A 17,500-nucleotide genomic window follows, 5' to 3' on the forward strand; every position below is an offset into this window, starting at 1 on the left:
TGGTTGGCTGGGTACAGCGTGTGTGTGTGTGTGTGTGTGTGTGTGTGTGTGTGTGTGTGTGTGTGTGTGTGTGTGTGTGTGTGTGTGTGTGTGTGTGTGTGTTTACCAGCCTGTCACATATGTCCATAGCCCCCGGTGGTATGAGAGTTTGGAGAGGGCTTTGTCTCTTTCTCTCTCTCTCTCTGCTTCTCTCTCTCTCTCTCTCTCTCTCTCTCTCTCTCTCTCTCTCTCTCTCTTTCTCTCTCTCTCTCTCTCTCTCTCTCTCTCTCTCTCTCTCTCTCTCTCTCTTTCTCTCTCTCTCTCTCTCTCTCTCTTTCTCTCCCTTTCTCCCCCTCTCTCTCTCTCTCTCTCTCCCCCCCCCCCCTCTCTCTCCCTTTCTCCCCCCCCCCTCTCTCTCTCTCTCTCTCTCTCCCTTTCTCCCTCTCTCTCTCTCTCTCATCATTTGTCTTAATTACGCAAATCAGAGCTTTGCACTGCCCAAACACACACACACACACACACACACACACACACACACACGCACAGCCACACAGCTGCTAGACTGTGAGGCAGCAACACCTGACTCACATTTAATAACAGACCTGATAGAGACAGTGAGAAAGAGAGAGAGAGAGAGAGAGAGGCAGAGAGAGAGAGAGAGAGAGAGAGAGAAAGAGAGAGAGAGGCAGAGAGAGAGAGAGAGAGAGAGGGGGGGGGGGGTAATAGATGATCCCTATGGCAATACCACAGAGGGGGCTGTAGGGGGTGAAACCCTCGCACACACACTGCTCATACACAGCTCCAAAACACTTTATACATGTAAAGACTGCAGACATTAGTGTGTGTGTGTCACAGTTCTTAGCGCGATCTGCTCGTTTCACTCAAGAAGGCAGAGTTTTACAAAATAAGAGCAGCACAAAGGAAAAAGGGCTTCCGGAAAAATCCCTTTCAACCTCGTTTAAGGATGAACAAAAACTCCCCTATCAGTTCCGTCAGCCTTTCAGAGTCAGAGACAGAGAGGATGCTGCTGTTGCTGGTGGTGTGCTGATTGCTAGCTCTCTTTAATTTACTTCAATTTCTACATTTACCCCTGTTTTCTTCCTCTTTCACCCTTCATACTTACTAATCCACCTTTAGCCTGCCTCCACTTTGCTCTACCCACCTATTAATCCACTCTTAGCTCACTTTTACAGACTTCTTCCACAGGTTTGCTGGATTAGCTGTTTGCTGCTGCTGTTTGGTTTGTGTTAGTTTCTAATTTCAACTGAAACAAGGCGAGTGCTTTTTTGTCATGGCTACTGCTGGGTTTTTCTCTTGTTCAGAGTGTGGCATGTTTAGTTTAGACCCCTTCTCCACCGATAGTCATAATGATAGTGGTGTTTGTTCAAAGTGCAAGCTAGTTAACTGCCTGGTAGAGAAGGTGGACAAGTTAGAGCTGCGTATCCGGGGTTTAATAAGGGATAGACAGCAAGGGTCACTGTTAGCAGCCCCGGGTACACCAGGGAGAGCTAGTACCCCCTCGACTCCGGCCTTAGAGCCCCCACAGCAGGGCGAATGGGTAACGTCTCGGCGGCATAGTCGAAAGGCTAAGGCTAATGCTACTGCAAAGGCCACAGCCAGCCCACCTGTACACCATGCTCCCCCAGTTCACGTGTCAAACAGGTTTGCCCCGCTCAGTGAAGCACCCGCTGAGGAGCCTGTCAAAGGTACTCTGGTGATAGGAGATTCTATCGTCCGGCACGTGAAATTAGCTACTCCTTTAGGGGCACCAGCGGCTAGAGTTATCTGCTTACCGGGAGCCAGAGCACCGGACATTAGTGGCAACCTTAGGCTGTTAGCAAATAGGAGATATTCGAGGGTAGTTATTCATGTAGGGGCCAATGATATTCGTCTGCGGCAGTCTGAAGTAACTAAGGCTAATATTAAAGAGGTGGTTAAACAGGCCCAGACGCTGTCCGAAGAGGTAATCTGTTCTGGCCCCATCCCAATGAGGCGTGGTGATGAAGCTTACAGCAGGCTTTCTTCGCTGAACCGCTGGATGTCCAAGTGGTGTACGGACAATCATGTGGGCTTTATAGACAACTGGCTAATGTTTGAGGGCAAGCCTGGTCTTTTAGGTAGGGATGGTGTCCACCCCACGCGGGATGGTGCTGCCTTACTTTCGTGCAGCATAGCACATAGTCTCTTAGTTAGTCGGCAGAGTAGCAGTAGCCTTAGAAGCTGCTGACAAACCGGAGCCGGGACCAGGCCGCAGACAGAGAGGCTTAACCGACCGTCTGTGAGCTGCAAAGAGACGTTACCTAGATACCAATGTATTCAGACTGTGTCTGTCCCCCGAGTCAAACATAAATGTCAAAAAACTCAAACAGTAAATCTAAATAACCTAACGTATATTAAACAATCATATCCAGACTGTAGCACTAGCACTTCAAAACTAAAGATTGGTTTACTTAACATAAGATCTCTAAATTCAAAAGCAGTAATAGTGAATGAAATCATAACTGATCAGAAATTTGATGTGTTGTGCCTCACTGAAACCTGGATTAGACCCGATGAATATTTAGCATTAAACGAAGCCACCCCTGCAGGCTATAATTATATACACAACCCCAGATCGTCCGGTAGAGGAGGCGGGGTCTGCATAATTTTTAGAAATTCCCTAGCTGTCAATCAGAAACACTATGATAATTTCACTTCTTTTGAGCTTCTTTACATCAACATAATTAATCCAATTACAAAACAGAATGCATTTTCTTTAATTAATATTTACAGACCACCAGGACCCTATGTAGAATTTTTAAAAGAATTTAGTGATTTCGCTGCAGATTTAGCAGTTTGTAGTGATAAAGTAATTATAGTAGGAGACTTCAACATTCATTTTGAAAAAGTTGATGACTCATTAAAAAAGGCTTTTGCATCAATTCTAGACTCAGTTGGTATTGCTCAAAATGTAACAGGACCTACGCATTACTGTAATCATACTCTGGATCTGGTTTTGACCCTGGGTGTTAGCATAGATAACCTAGATATTCTTTCTCAAACCTCAGTAATCTCAGATCATTATCTTATTTCTTTTAAACTTCATCTTAGTCATAATATACGTACATCCCCCAGCTACTCTATGAAACATTCAATAACGCCCTTTACCGCTCAACAATTTACTGATAACCTTCCTGATTTATCAACCATAGTGTACTCTCCAGGTAACCCAGCAGAACTAGACAAACTAACTGATTGTTTAGAAAATACCTTCCGGTCTACTTTAGATGGTGTAGCACCACTTAAACACAAAAAAGAGAGACAGAAAAAACTTGCGCTGTGGTATAACGACCAAACTCGTACTTTAAAGCAATTAGTACGAAATTTTGAGCGAAAATGGCGATCAACCAAACTGGAAGTATTCCACTCTGCTTGGAAAGACAGTATTGTTGAATATAGAAGAGAAATTAATAAAGCCCGCTCAGAGTATCTGGCCTCTCAGATCGAGATTAATAAAAACAACCCTAGAGTTCTCTTTAGTGTTATTTCTAAACTGACTAAAAATCAGGCAGGTACTGATCCTCAGATTCCAGCAATCCACACTAGCAATGCTTTTATGGACTATTTTGATAATAAAATCGAAAATATTCGGGACAAAGTTCAACAGATAAATAGCACATCTTGTCTGTCATCTGGTGTGGCTGATATAGAACAAAATCCAGCTACCGAAGTCAGGTTGGAAGTTTTTAACCCACTACATCATTTAGAACTGGAGAAAATTATCTCCTCATCAAACTGCACAACCTGTACACTTGATGCAGTTCCCACAAAACTATTAAAACAGGTATTACCAGACATAATTAAACCACTATTAACAATAGTAAACTCATCATTAAACCTGGGGTATGTTCCCAAAGCCTTTAAACTAGCAGTAATTAAACCTTTGATCAAGAAACCAAATCTTGATCCTAGTGTACTATCTAACTATAGACCTATTTCAAATTTACCATTTATTTCTAAGATTTTAGAAAAGGCCGTGGCCCAACAACTTGGCTCTTATCTGCAAAGAAACCAGATCTATGAAAAATTCCAATCTGGATTTAGGCCTCATCATAGCACTGAGACAGCTCTAGTTAAGATAACAAATGATCTGCTTCTTGCCGCTGACCAAGGCTGCGTTTCTTTACTGGTACTTCTTGACCTGAGCGCAGCTTTTGATACAATAGATCATAATATCCTCCTAGAAAGATTAGAGAAAATGGTCGGTATAACTGGAACTGCCTTATCGTGGTTCAAATCATACTTGACCGATCGTTTTCAGTTTGTGAGGGTAAATAATATACCCTCCAATTATACAAAGGTTAGATATGGAGTTCCACAAGGCTCTATCTTAGGACCGTTATTATTTACGTTATACATGCTCCCCCTGGGCAAAGTTATTAGAAAACATAATGTTAATTTTCATTGTTATGCAGACGACACGCAGCTCTTCATATCAGCCAAACCTGATGACAAACAGAGAATAAAGAAAATGGAGGATTGCGTAAAAGATGTGAAATCATGGATGTCACACAACTTTCTTCTATTAAATAGTGATAAAACAGAAGTTCTTCTATTAGGCCCTAAAGCTGCTAGAAATAAATTATCACACCTAATGTTGAATCTGGCCGACTTCTCAGTCACACCTGGTTCAACAGCTAAAAAATCTTGGCGTTATCATAGATTCAGATCTAGCATTTGATAAACACATATCTAATGTTACTAAAACAGCTTTTCTACATCTCCGTAACATCGCCAAGCTAAGAAATGCTTTATCCTTACATGACGCAGAAAAATTAGTACATGCCTTCATTACGTCAAGGCTAGACTACTGTAATGCGCTACTGTCAGGATGTTCTAGCAGTAACTTAAATAAACTTCAGCTAGTTCAAAATGCTGCAGCCAGGGTCCTTACTAAAACTAGAAAATTTGACCATATTAGTCCAGTCCTATCAGCTCTTCACTGGCTTCCAGTCAAATTCCGCATAGACTATAAAATTCTCCTGTTAACGTATAAAGCCCTACATGGGCTCGCTCCTGAGTATCTGAGAGACCTTATCTCCTATTATGAACCACCACGATTACTTAGATCACAGGGTGCTGGCTTCCTAGTAGTTCCCAAAATTCAGAGAAGCTCTGCAGGAGGAAGAGCTTTCTCTTATAAAGCGCCCCAACTCTGGAATAATCTCCCCGATAATGTTCGGGACTCAGACACAGTCTCAATCTTTAAGTCTAGACTAAAAACTTACTTGTTTAGTTTAGCTTTTGGTAGTTAATGTTAATTCCCTTTAGATAAGGCTGCAGATCCAGGGGTTCATGGACATAGTGAATTGTGGGTAAACTGAGATGCTGGTGCTGCTGTCACTCACTACATGCAGTCACTCAGGTTTGTGGACGGTGGAGTGGGTGAATGCCAGTGTCTCAGGGAGCCTCCGTGTCTATGTTACCTTCTGGCTCTCTCCCTTTAGTTAGGCTGTCATATTCAGACCTGCCGGAGTCATTAGTCACACTCTGATAATTTTTTACATTTTCTGTTCTTCATAAATCCAGTCTAAACTAATTCCTAAATCTTTCCTTCCTCCGAGTTACTGACTGTCCACCGGTCCGGCCCAATACTGATGGATGTCCCACCCTCAAGTCCCCCTGTCCCCCTGATTGACCAGACTGATGGAAGTTTCTGGAACGCAGCTTCTCCACTACAGATCACATCCAAATCTATATGAACTCTAATTGTTTCCACTGTTGATTATACACACCTGAATATATTAGAACTGCGTGGATGTAAAATTGACTTTTCAATGTTTAACTTATAAGTTGTCTGACCAGTGGTAGGATGGTCCCCCCTTTAGATGTGAGTCTTGGTCCTCCCGAGGTTTCTTCCTCCTCCAGCTCTGAGGGAGTTTTTCCTTGCCTCAGCGCTCACGGGGGTTCTGTATATTCTGTATATTATGTTCAGTGTTTTGTCTGATTCTCTGTGCTGTGATTCCCATTTTTGTAAAGCTGCTTTGTGACAACATCAGTTGTAAAAAGCGCTATATAAATAAATTTGATTTGATTTGATGTGTGTCTGCGTGTGTGTGTGTGTGTGTCTGTGTGTGTGTGTCTGTGTGTGTGTGTGTGTCTGTGTGTGTGTCTGTGTGTGTCTGTGTGTGTGTGTCTGTGTAGGTGTGTCTGTGTGTGTGTGTGTATGTGTGTATGTGTGGGTGGGTGTGCAACTGTTTCAGTCACTCAAAACAGCCTCATAGATCTCTCTCCCTTCTCCATCGCTCTTTGTCTATAACTCTCTATTTCTCCATCTTTCTCACTTCCTCTGTTTCTTGTCTGTCTAACTCCCTCTCCCTCTCCTTCTCCATCCCATCTCTCTCTCTCTCTCTCTCTCTCTCTCTCTCTCTCTCTCTCTCTCTCGCTCTCTGATTATCAGTGCTGTGTTCTGTAAATGCTGGATTTTCTCCGGTTGACATAATCATAATCCACACAGTCAGGACTAACCTCAGCACCAGTCTACCAGTCTGAATCTCTCTTTCACCAACACCATGCACAGAATACATATAGCGCCAGAGAAAATATGACTACTAACAATCCTAACAACCATCTGGAAGACCTGGTCGACACCAACACGGCCCCCAACAGATAAACAGCACTTAAAGCTTTCATCTTTGAGAGGGAGGAGTAAATCAAGCTGCTTCAGATCTGAAAACATCCACAGGTGTTTCTGTCCATCCTTCCACTGCGAGAAGACCACTCAGTGCTGTGGGTCTGAAAGGATGTGTAGCTGTTCAAGAAGAACCTCACTGAGAAAAGGAGACGGACACCAAACAAAGAAGCTGAATGATGGACTGACCACCCCAGAGTCCAGACCCCAACACCACTGAATGGGTTTGATTACTTCAGAAAATCAACCAGCTTCTAAGACTGAACTGTGGAGGTGTGGAAAACATCCCTGCAGGTTTATTAGAGAGACTGAGAGTGAGTCTCCTGAAAAGAGTGGAGGCTGGAATGAAGAAATATATATTGTAATCACTTAATGAAACTATTACAAGTGCAGTTTTATTGATTCAGCTCGTGCTACATTAATCATTGTGCTCTCAAGCAGGACACAAATGTGTGGATCTGAAAGTGGAATGTGCTTGGACAGGATATTTTATAGGCGTTCTTAAAAGCCCAGCACTTGTAACTCACACACTGTAGTTTGGAGACTGTGGCTGCCAACTGCTTCCCTCTATCCAGGTGTTATGATTGAAGGACGCTTCCTGCCGCGGTAACTAATACTTTAGCCGTAATTACAAAGGTACGTTGAGAAAAAGATGAATGCAAAGTATTTCTAACAGAGGCGCATCACAGGCTTGAGCGTGAGCCAAAACCTGGGTCAACTGCGACACCGCAGCCGTTAAAACCTCTCCATTAAAAGTGGATTTGGTGTTGGGGGGGGGGGGGGGGGGGGGGGGGGGGGGTGCTGCACAGTCCGATGTAGTCTAATAATGTATGTAAGAAACTTTCTTTGAGCCTTTTATACAGATATTATCCTACAGTCAGTTGTAAAGAGAGATTCCAGCCAAAGATCAAATGTACAGTTTCCTCTTTTTCTCAAATGTGGTCTGGTAGCCAAGCCACTGGAGCTATGAGGCCAAGTAATGTACAAAGGTATGTAGCATGGGTAAATGCAGCAATAGCAGCAGAAGCTACAGTGGTTGAGATGTAAACAGAGTGATTCGGAGTGGTTTGGTGTGAAATGGTTCAGATGTCTTCACAGTGGTGGTGATAGGAACCAGGGGTCACCATGTCTCCACCAACACAGACATAGACATTTTATTTGCCATCCGCAACCACCAGTGAACCTACACGAGTCTTCTGAGTTTATATGGAATATTAATGATGGTCAAACAGTGGAAAATCGGAAAAAAGGACTATTTTTCATGCATCCCTCCACCATGAAAGGATTTCAATCAATTTTAGGCCAAAATCTTCTCAAAACTATCCTAAAACAGTGTCTCAGACATCAGGCAGTGAATTCATATAGTACCTTCCCGTGAGGGAGCTTTCAGGGGCATTACACTCTTCAAACGTCTGGTTCCTATCACCACCACTGCGAACAGTCCTGACTCTAGACTGGAGCATTTCAAATCAAACCAGTAATGGAGAACGTGTTAAAAACCCGAGGGGATCCCTTGTAATGTGTTCTGCACTCATGCCCAGTTCCATACCTGACAGTATCCTACACAGAGTCAGAAACCACAAAAGCAAGACTATGGAAGCGATTACCGTCATGTACACTGCATGCTTACATCATCGCACCCTTCCCTCAGACTGTGTGGAGTTGTATCTCTAATCGACCTAGTTATGTGGTTTCTGACACCGTATGACACACTGTTGTCTAAGAACATGGACCAAAGCATGTTGCAGTAACAAAAATGCAGTAAAATTCCTGTTGCAGCCTGTATTTGTCTGAGCTCTGACGACTCCATCTGAGATCGCTTAACAGCTCAACATGCTTCAGGGTAAGTGTGTGATGATTTGGTGCCTGTACAGTTTGAACACTTAGCCTCGCAGCTTAAATATAAAACTAAAAAGCAAATTTCTGACACTAAGCATGTCTGCGCTGACCGATTACAGACCCATGCAGAAGGCATAAATACCTAAACTGTTTAAAAACAGCAGTTTTTGCTGTTGTTGTTGTTTTTGTTAGTAAAAACATGCCACTATCCTGTAAAATGCGGCTCATCAGCTCTACTTGAAAAATGACTCAGTGGGGTAAAAAGTAAATAAACTAGTTTTATTCAGCTTAAAAAAACCACATTGATTGAAAGAATCGCTCGTTCAAAGTGTTTATTTAGGTTAAATATAACTAGTTCATTGTTCAAGTAGATCTGATGAGCCACTTTTCACAGTGAAGAGCGAATGCAAGCTAAACGTAATGCAGTGAAACAATTCCTGAAGCATTTCCTGTTTTTTGGGGTTTTTTTTAGTATCTTTTTGTTAATCGTTGATATGATCTTGTGATCTAGTTCGAAAAGTTTGGTTCTACATACCTTCTGGACGTTCACAGCTCTTGAATTGATTTGTTCTATCACTGGCACACTTGATTTAATTTAATTATGTGTTGATTAAGCCGACCAGGGTAAGGATGAGAAATCCAGATGATACTGGGTTTGGTTTGGAAATGGTGAAAAAACAAATTGACATACATAAAAGACTTTTTATTGAATGTATGTTTTTTTTTATTTAGTCTTTTTTTTCTGAGAATACAGTTGGCCAACACAATTTCCTCAGGTGCCTAGATTTTTGCACAGTACTATACATTTAGGGCAATGGCTAATTTTTTTTTTAATCAAACTAACTATTTAACCCCTAAAATATCCACAGGCCAGCGGTGGGCCCAGCATTTTATTCAGCACTTCTATATTCTAAGAGGAGCTCAGCCAGCTTGCACTGCAGTCCCTGTAGTTACTGAATAATAAGCTTTAGCATGTAGTAAGACTGGGATTAACAGAAATTAAATCGAATAATAAATGACAATGGCCCACATTTATCAAGCACCTCAGAGCAAGAGCATTGATCAAAGGTCATGGGATTTCATTAAGTATTAGATAAAAATCATAAGCTGATCTCAGGTCAATGGTATTACTCTAAAAAAGCTTGATAAACAATGGTCTATAGGTTTATTTGGCCTGACCATTTAAGGTGGAAAAGAGAAAAACACACAGTAGGCCTGTAAAGGACTTGTATGTAATATATGTTCTTCAGTACGTTCCTCTCCAGCCCTCAGGGCCAATACAATCCAAAAGTACATTGACATTTATGGCATTTTGCTGACGCTCTTATCCACAGCGACTTAGAATTAGATAATTTTACACAGGAAGGCAAAGCTGGTGTTAGGAGTCTTGCCCAAGGACCCTTATTGGTATAGTGTAGGGTGCTTACCCAGGTGGGGGATTGAACCCCAGTCTACAGCGTAGAAGGCAAAGGTGTTAACCACTACACTAACCAACCACCGTAACCCTTGCAAACCTGATGTCGATACATCGAGAGCCTTTGTCTTTGCCCTCTTTAGCTCATTAAATTTGCCAGAGTAGCTGGTGAGCGAGCATCTCCGCGTTGCTCATAGTAAAATGGACCAGCATGTGGAACTGCAGCTCTTGGTGTGCTACTGTGTTACCTATCACTGTGTAAACGAAGCTCTGTGCTGCCTTTATTGTTGGGTAATTTCTGGGCGTGTGCACACATTCAGCGCACAGTTCAGTCAGTTCATCACTGAAATGCTTGCTTAATCTGAGGCGGTTTCCTGTTGCTGTTCCTTAATCTGATTCCTGTTCATGTGTTTGCTCAAAGAGGTCATTGGTGATACAAATATACATGAAACAGTCGTGAATTCACTGCATATGTGAATTCAATCTGAGACACTGTTTTATGATAGTTTTGAGAAAGTTTTAGCCAAAATCCATTGATGGTGGAGAGTTCTATGCATTTATACGATTGTTTTTATTTATCACTGTTTGACCATCATCAAAATTGCATTTAAAAGCTTAGAAGACATGTTTAGGTTCACCGGTGGCTTTAAATAAAATGGCTACATTAGTGTTGTAGACATGGTGACCCCTGGTTCCTATCAGCACCACTGTAAAGCAATCTTTAATCTCTACGATGAACCATTTCACACCAAACCATTCTAAATGATTTTGTTTACATCTCAGCAAGTAAAATATAAAAGATAGCCCTAAAAAAGGAGGTAAAAGGACAGTAAGGGGGGAAAAAGTCATGGAAAGCTGTGGGTAGGCCTAAACATTGAGATGTAGTCTTACCGTGTGGTGCTGAGACAGCGCAGTGCCATGTCGGCAACCCTCAGCAAGGGAGGCACAGGTGTAGTCTGGTCAGGCAGAGCAGGGGCTGGTAAGTTTTGGCAAAAAGCAGCAGCAGGAGGAGGAAAGTGAGCTTCAGACTCGTCTCATGACCCGCAGTGGTTCCAGCAGGCCTGTGCAGGGGACACTGCAGCGGCGGCCCCACGTTAAAGCGGCTTGGCCCGGGCCGCCCAGACACCCTCCAGAGTGCGCATTGGCTGAGCGAGGGCCGAGGGGCGGTGGCACGCGTTTACGAGCCTTACTTAAAGATGGTTAAAGGCCCTGGGGCACATTTACAACTGTGCCCCTCCGCGCTGGGTAATAACACACATCCCACAAGCAGTAATTCTGCTAATGGTAAGCTGCGCTGCGGGGAGGTCCTGAAACAGACGCGAGGGGAGTTTGCATACAGACTCGTGGCTGTATGCAGAAATCCCCATCAAAGAAGCCCTAAGAGTTGTTGAGTAAGCAACCGGAGAGATTCACAGGCTTTAACTCCTGAATTCAATTACTGCTGATTATGTATTCACTCAAAAACCCCCACTGAGGCTCTGAAGCTCATAGCTGAGGTAGATTAAGGAAGACAAAAGGGACAAGTGTGGCCAGTTCAGCACAAAGAGCACAAATATCTGTGGGTAGATATGCAGTACAGTGCAAGACTCTGAGACTTTTGAGGTAAAACTACACAGATTGGTTGATGATTTTCTGAAGTAAATTCAGTGGTGTTGAGGTCTGGACTTTGGGGTGGTCAGTCCATCATTCAGCTTCTTTGTTTGATGCGTCTGTCTCCTTTTCTCAGTGAGGTTCTTCTTGAACAGCTACACATCCTTTCAGACCCATAGCGCAGAGTGGTCTTCTCACAGTGGAAGGATGGACAGAAACACCTGTGGATGTTTTCAGATCTGAAGCAGCTTGATTTTCTCCTCTCTCTCAGAGACGAAAGCTTTAAGGGTTAGGGTTAGGGTTAGGGTTACGGTTAGGGTTTTTGTCAACCACGTCTTCTGCCATTGGTATTACTAGCGCAGTTCTGGTTACCTCATTGATGGACAATATTGTATTTCTATCCACATTCATCCTCCATTGCTTCATTTACTCAAGGTGTCCCCCAGGGATCGGTTGTTGGCCCTTTTTTTCCCCCAATATTTACATGCTTCCCCTTTCTTACATTCTTAGATGTCATGGCCTCAATTGCATTGCTGTTCTGATGATATGCCATCATATTATATCAGCAGGCACTCTGAAACAGTGCTATCTAAATAAATCTCATTATTATTATTATTATTATTAGTAGTAGTAGTAGTAGTGGTAATACTGGTGGTAGTAGTGGTGGTGGTGGTAGTAGGAGTAGTTTAGTATTCTGGACACATCTAACATTTCTTTTTTTTTTTTTACAGTTTCCTACTTGAGTTGAAATTGGTGTTGTAAAGTAACATCGAAATAGAATCATTTTAAACATGTACCTGCAACTAATAATCTTTAAAGAGGAATTCCACTCATTTTTAAAGGGTATGTTGAGATGTTTTTACTAAAATATTAAAACTGAAATTATCAGCATTACTGAGTCATTAGAATAAAAGGAGGCTAAAATATGTTGTGCATGTGCTGCTGGGAGTCGCCCTGTAAAGCCTGACATAATCATTTTTCACACCACGTTGTTTGTCTTTACATATTAACGTAATACACACAGGCTCAAAAAGACGGTCTGGCTACATTTTTAAGTGCCAAATGCTAAGTCTTCATTATACTGATGAAGATATGACGACAACAGTTGAACAATCATTCATATTCTCAAAAGAAACGTCCTCTACAAAGTTTTGACTGAGTTCTCTTTGAATTCTTTTTCAATGCACACGCAAATATCAGATTCATCCACTCGGGGAAGGGGTTTCCCCATGTTCTATCACTTGCTGCCTGCGGTTACACATTTCCACATTCTCCAAATCCCCAAATCCTAAATAGTGCAGCTTCTTTAATTTGATTTACTTTTTATTTATATGACTTTAAACAAAGTCTTACAAAGGAGTTTGGTGTGAAATGGTTGAAAAAGCTCCGGAAGTTTGTTCTGAACAAGTGGTTAAATGAGGGTCTGTCAGTGATGTATTTATGACAGAACTCCTGCAGTGAATGCCGTCCACCTGAAGGCACGGTGGCATCTGTCTCCTTTACACATCAAATGTGATGTAATTGATACCTTATGAGAAGATTTAGGGCACACCTGTTTTAGGGCCTAGAAGAACAAACAGTCCTGCATTTTCATCTGCAGAAATATGCAATTACTGACATCTTTAATCCTGGGATGATTCTTTGACGGGCTCATTTTTCATTGTGCCATCACAGAGCTGATGATAATCAACCCTGTTTCTGTGCTGTAAACATTAAAAATCAAAACAAGCCACACGCAAAGTTTGAGTCTTGATGTTTTCAAGGCTCCTGAGAGAGAGAGAGAGAGAGAGAGAGAGAGAGAGAGAGAGAGAGAGAGAGAGAGAGAGAGAGACTAAGGGAGAGGGAGAGAGGGAGAGAGAGAGGGAGAGAGAGAGAGACTAAGGGAGAGGGAGAGAGAGAGAGAGAGGGAGAGAGAGAGAGACTAAGGGAGAGGGAGAGAGAGAGAGAGAGAGGGAGAGAGAGAGAGAGACTAAGGGAGAGAGAGAGACTAAGGGAGAGAGAGAGAGAGAGAGAGAGAGAGAGAGAGGGGAGAGAGCGATACAGAGAGAGAGACAGAGACAGAGAGAGAGACAGAGAGAGGAAGAAAATATAAACAAACGAGGGAAATTTACACAAACAAATTCAACAAAGTCATTCCAAATTTTGAGAAATGTACAGAATTGAAGAAATTAGGAATATTCCTCAGAGAGGGGCACACGGCCCCCCTCGCTGCCAACAACATGCCACCGCCTGAGAGACAGTGGGTAAACCCCCCATAGCCCCACCCTCCTGACCCCACATATCCCCACTCCACTTACCCTCACCCTCCATACCCCCACTCCACTTACCCTCACCCTCCATACCCCTACTCCACTTACCCTCACCCTCCATACCCCTACTCCACTTACCCTCACCCTCCATACCCCTACTCCACTTACCCTCACCCTCCATACCCCCACTCCACTTACCCTCACCCTCCATACCCCCACTCCACTTACCCTCGCCCTCCATACCCCCACTCCACTTACACTCACCCTCCATACCCCCACTCCACTTACCCTCACCCTCCATACCCCCACTCCACTTACCCTCACCCTCCATACCCCTACTCCACTTACCCTCACCCTCCATACCCCCACTCCACTTACCCTCACCCTCCATACCCCCACTCCACTTACCCTCACCCTCCACTTACACTCACCCTCCATACCCCTACTCCACTTACCCTCACCCTCCATACCCCCACTCCACTTACCCTCACCCTCCATACCCTCACTCCACTTACCCTCACCCTCCATACCCCCACTCCACTTACCCTCACCCTCCATGCCCCCACTCCACTTACCCTCATCCTCCATACCCCCACTCCATTGACCCCCAACGGTCATGAGTTTACTAATTTGCATTTGTGTGGTTAGAATTATAAACATTAATAATAATAATAAGAAGAAGAAAAATACCCTAATATTGTGATTATAATAATGTGATTATTATTGATGTTATTTTTTTCCATCTTATTCTGTTTTCATTACAGTTTTTGTTGCTCACTTCTACTGTTGTGAGAGAGAGAGAGAGAGAGAGAGAGACTCACTCTGCACGACTCAGAGATTAAATTCCTGCTCAAATGACCTGCTTCTGCTGTCCCCCTCAGAACAGGGCCTACAGCAGAACCTGGACCTGGGCCCTGGCAGTAAACCTGAAAAAGACTATCCATCCATCCATCTACTAAGCCCCTTCTCCCTCAGGGTCGCAGGTGAAAAAGACTAATATAGTGATATTCCAGAAAGGATCCAGGTCTCAGGGAAAACAACACACATTTACGTATGAATACCTATTGGGAAACTGAACTCACAGAGCTGAACGCAGCGTTATTTGGCCTCAAAATGTCAGTACAGCATAGCAGATTACCTGACCACATTGACTGACCCTAAACTGAGGTCCACCTTGACGAAGTACAGACTCAGTCAACACCGTCTGGCCATAGAGACGGGCAGACACAGGAGGTCTTGGCTACCCAAGGATCAAAGACTGTGCCAGCAGTGCCAGCAGAACAGGCCTGAGACAGAGCTGCACTTTCTGACCGAATGTACCAAATTTACTCCCATGAGAATCTGTGTTTGAGAATCTTCCCCCCACAGAGAAGCTGCCGCACGTTCTAGGAGAACATAAAGAGTTCTGCACACTGGCAGCGCAGTACACTCACACCTGCCACACTCTGAGGGACACACCAGGTCAGAGAAACACACCTATAAAGCCATAATGTACCGTATTATTATTATTATTATTATTATTATTATAGCAGCACCTGTTATATCTGTTCTTGCTTTATATCTGTTCTTGGCTTTTTTTTGTATTTGGTATATATTGTACTTCGTTCTTAATCTCCCTGTAAAAGCTTTGGAATTGAATTGAATTGAGAGACAGACAGAAAGAGAGAGAGAGAGAGACAGAGAGACAGAGAGGGAGAGAGACATTGAGAGAGAGAGAGAGAGAGAGAGAGAGAGAGAGAGAGAGAGAGAGAGGGAGAGAGACATTGAGAGAGAGAGAGTGAGAGAGACAGAGAGGGAGAGAGACATTGAGAGAGAGAGAGAGAGAGAGAGACAGAGAGAGAGAGAAAGAAAGACAGAGAGGGAGAGAGACAGTGAGAGAGAGAGAGACAGAGAGACAGAGAGGGAGAGAGACATTGAGAGAGAGAGAGAGAGAGAGAGAGAGAGAGAGAGAGAGAGAGAGAGAGAGAGACAGAGACAGAGAGGGAGAGAGACATTGAGAGAGAGAGAGAGAGAGAGAGAGAGAGAGAGAGAGAGAGAGACAGAGAGGGAGAGAGACATTGAGAGAGAGAGAGAGAGAGAGAGAGAGAGACAGAGAGGGAGAGAGACATTGAGAGAGAGAGACAGAGAGAGAGAGAGAAAGAAAGACAGAGAGGGAGAGAGACATTGAGAGAGAGAGAGACAGAGAGAGAGAGAGAGAGAAAGAAAGACAGAGAGGGAGAGAGACAGTGAGAGAGAGAGAGAGAGAGAGACAGAGAGAGAGAGAGAAAGAAAGACAGAGAGGGAGAGAGACAGTAAGAGAGAGAGAGAGAGACAGAGAGAGAGACAGAGATGCTTTATTTAGACAAAAAACAGCTTGTGATTTTAGGTCTCATGACTGCGATGCTCTAAACTTGTGACAGTCATGTTTACCTCTCCTCCTCTGTCTGAGTGTGAGAGAGTGCAGTGTGTGTATTTATCTGCTTGTGGGGACCAAATCATCCGAGCATGATGCAGATATAAACATTCAGTGGCTGCTGGGAGATTATTTTACATCTTCACAATGAAAAATGATATCCCTTCAAAAACTACTACCTTTTACTGTTTTGCCAGAATTCAGTAGCTCAGCTATAAATGAACTCAGAGTGGTTTGGTGTGAAATGGTCCGTTCTAGAGAAACCTACACAGAATTGCACATGGTGGTGGTGATGGGAACCAGACGTCCATCACATGGGGTGGTTATGAATTCACTACCTGATGACACTGTTTTCTGATAGTTTTGAGAAGATTTTGCCTAAAATGTATTAAAATCCTTTCATAGTGGAGGGATACATGCAGCGTTGTGAGGCAATTAGTCCCCAAAGAAAACATATATTTTCAGATTTGTTTAACCATCATTACCATTCCATATAAAACTCACAGACTCGTGTAGGAACACTGGTGGTTTGGATAGCAAATAAAAAGTCTGTACCTGTGTTGACATTGTGACGAACTGAACTCACAGAGCTGACGTCTGGTTCCTATGGCTACCACTTTAAAGAAATAAGAGACTCTACGGTGAATCATTTCACACCAAACTGCTCTGAATGACTCTCTTTACAGACTGAATGTATTATTTTTTATTCCTACACGTTTTTGCCAAATCTCCTGAAAGTCTCCTGTGAATAAAGATAAAAGAAGTACACTCACACAGATTCATTACCACCCTGACTGGCATCAACGCCACCTGCATCTCCTCTGCCTCGTTACAGCTGCGAATGTCTCCTGCACGCTGGGAAACAGGTATCAGCGTCACCCTGGATATAAATCATCGACGTCAGCGATGAGCTCCAGTCATCACTCAGAGCCGAGCTCAGTGCGACAGCGGCTTCTCTCTCTCTGCAGCCTGTGGATCAGAGCACCACCAGCAGGACTCACCTGTGTGGGAGCAGATGGTGCGGGACATGGAGAACCAGGCAGGGCCTCGTGCACCTGACGGCTCTTGAAGGGCTTCATCATTATGCTCAGGTCATTAAGGGGGTCTTTGACAGACAGTTCAGGCTCTGTCAGTTAGACAGACAATATCCAAAATTAGCTCTGTCCAATAAGAGAGGAGATAACGGACAGCCCTACTGCTTCTGTAGGACTGATACAATTAAATAGCAGTATATTTTAAGATACTTCATTTGCCGTGTGTGTGTGTGTTTCAAATACACTGTAAAAAATGGCTCATTAGATCAACCTAAAGAGCACTGCATGTACAGTGAATGTATATTAGGGCATCACTGTATCAGGTTAATAAAC

At 43.4% G+C, this 17,500-nt stretch overlaps 2 protein-coding genes across 2 annotated transcripts in view; one reads left to right on the forward strand and one right to left on the reverse strand.

Annotated features, from left to right (window-relative positions):
- LOC119264276 (collagen alpha-1(IX) chain-like) overlaps nucleotides 1–146 on the reverse strand; it is an 83,046-nt gene extending 82,900 nt beyond the window's left edge. Inside the window, exon 1 of the mRNA XM_037542536.1 lies at nucleotides 107–146. The gene's annotated coding sequence lies outside the window, so the exon portion shown is untranslated. The remainder of the gene's footprint in view (nucleotides 1–106) is intronic.
- Nucleotides 147–1,005: 859 nt separating this feature from the next.
- On the forward strand, nucleotides 1,006–17,202 carry LOC119264346. Its single transcript, XM_037542815.1, has 4 exons — nucleotides 1,006–2,152; nucleotides 10,812–10,881; nucleotides 15,110–15,202; nucleotides 17,102–17,202. The coding sequence occupies exons 1-4, from the start codon at nucleotides 1,271–1,273 to the stop codon at nucleotides 17,200–17,202; spliced, it is 1,146 nt and encodes a 381-aa protein (XP_037398712.1). The 5' UTR covers nucleotides 1,006–1,270.
- The last annotated feature ends 298 nt before the right edge of the window (nucleotides 17,203–17,500 follow it).

Source organism: Pygocentrus nattereri, chromosome 11 (assembly GCF_015220715.1).
Source record: "Pygocentrus nattereri isolate fPygNat1 chromosome 11, fPygNat1.pri, whole genome shotgun sequence".
Classification (NCBI taxonomy): Eukaryota; Metazoa; Chordata; class Actinopteri; order Characiformes; family Serrasalmidae; genus Pygocentrus; species Pygocentrus nattereri.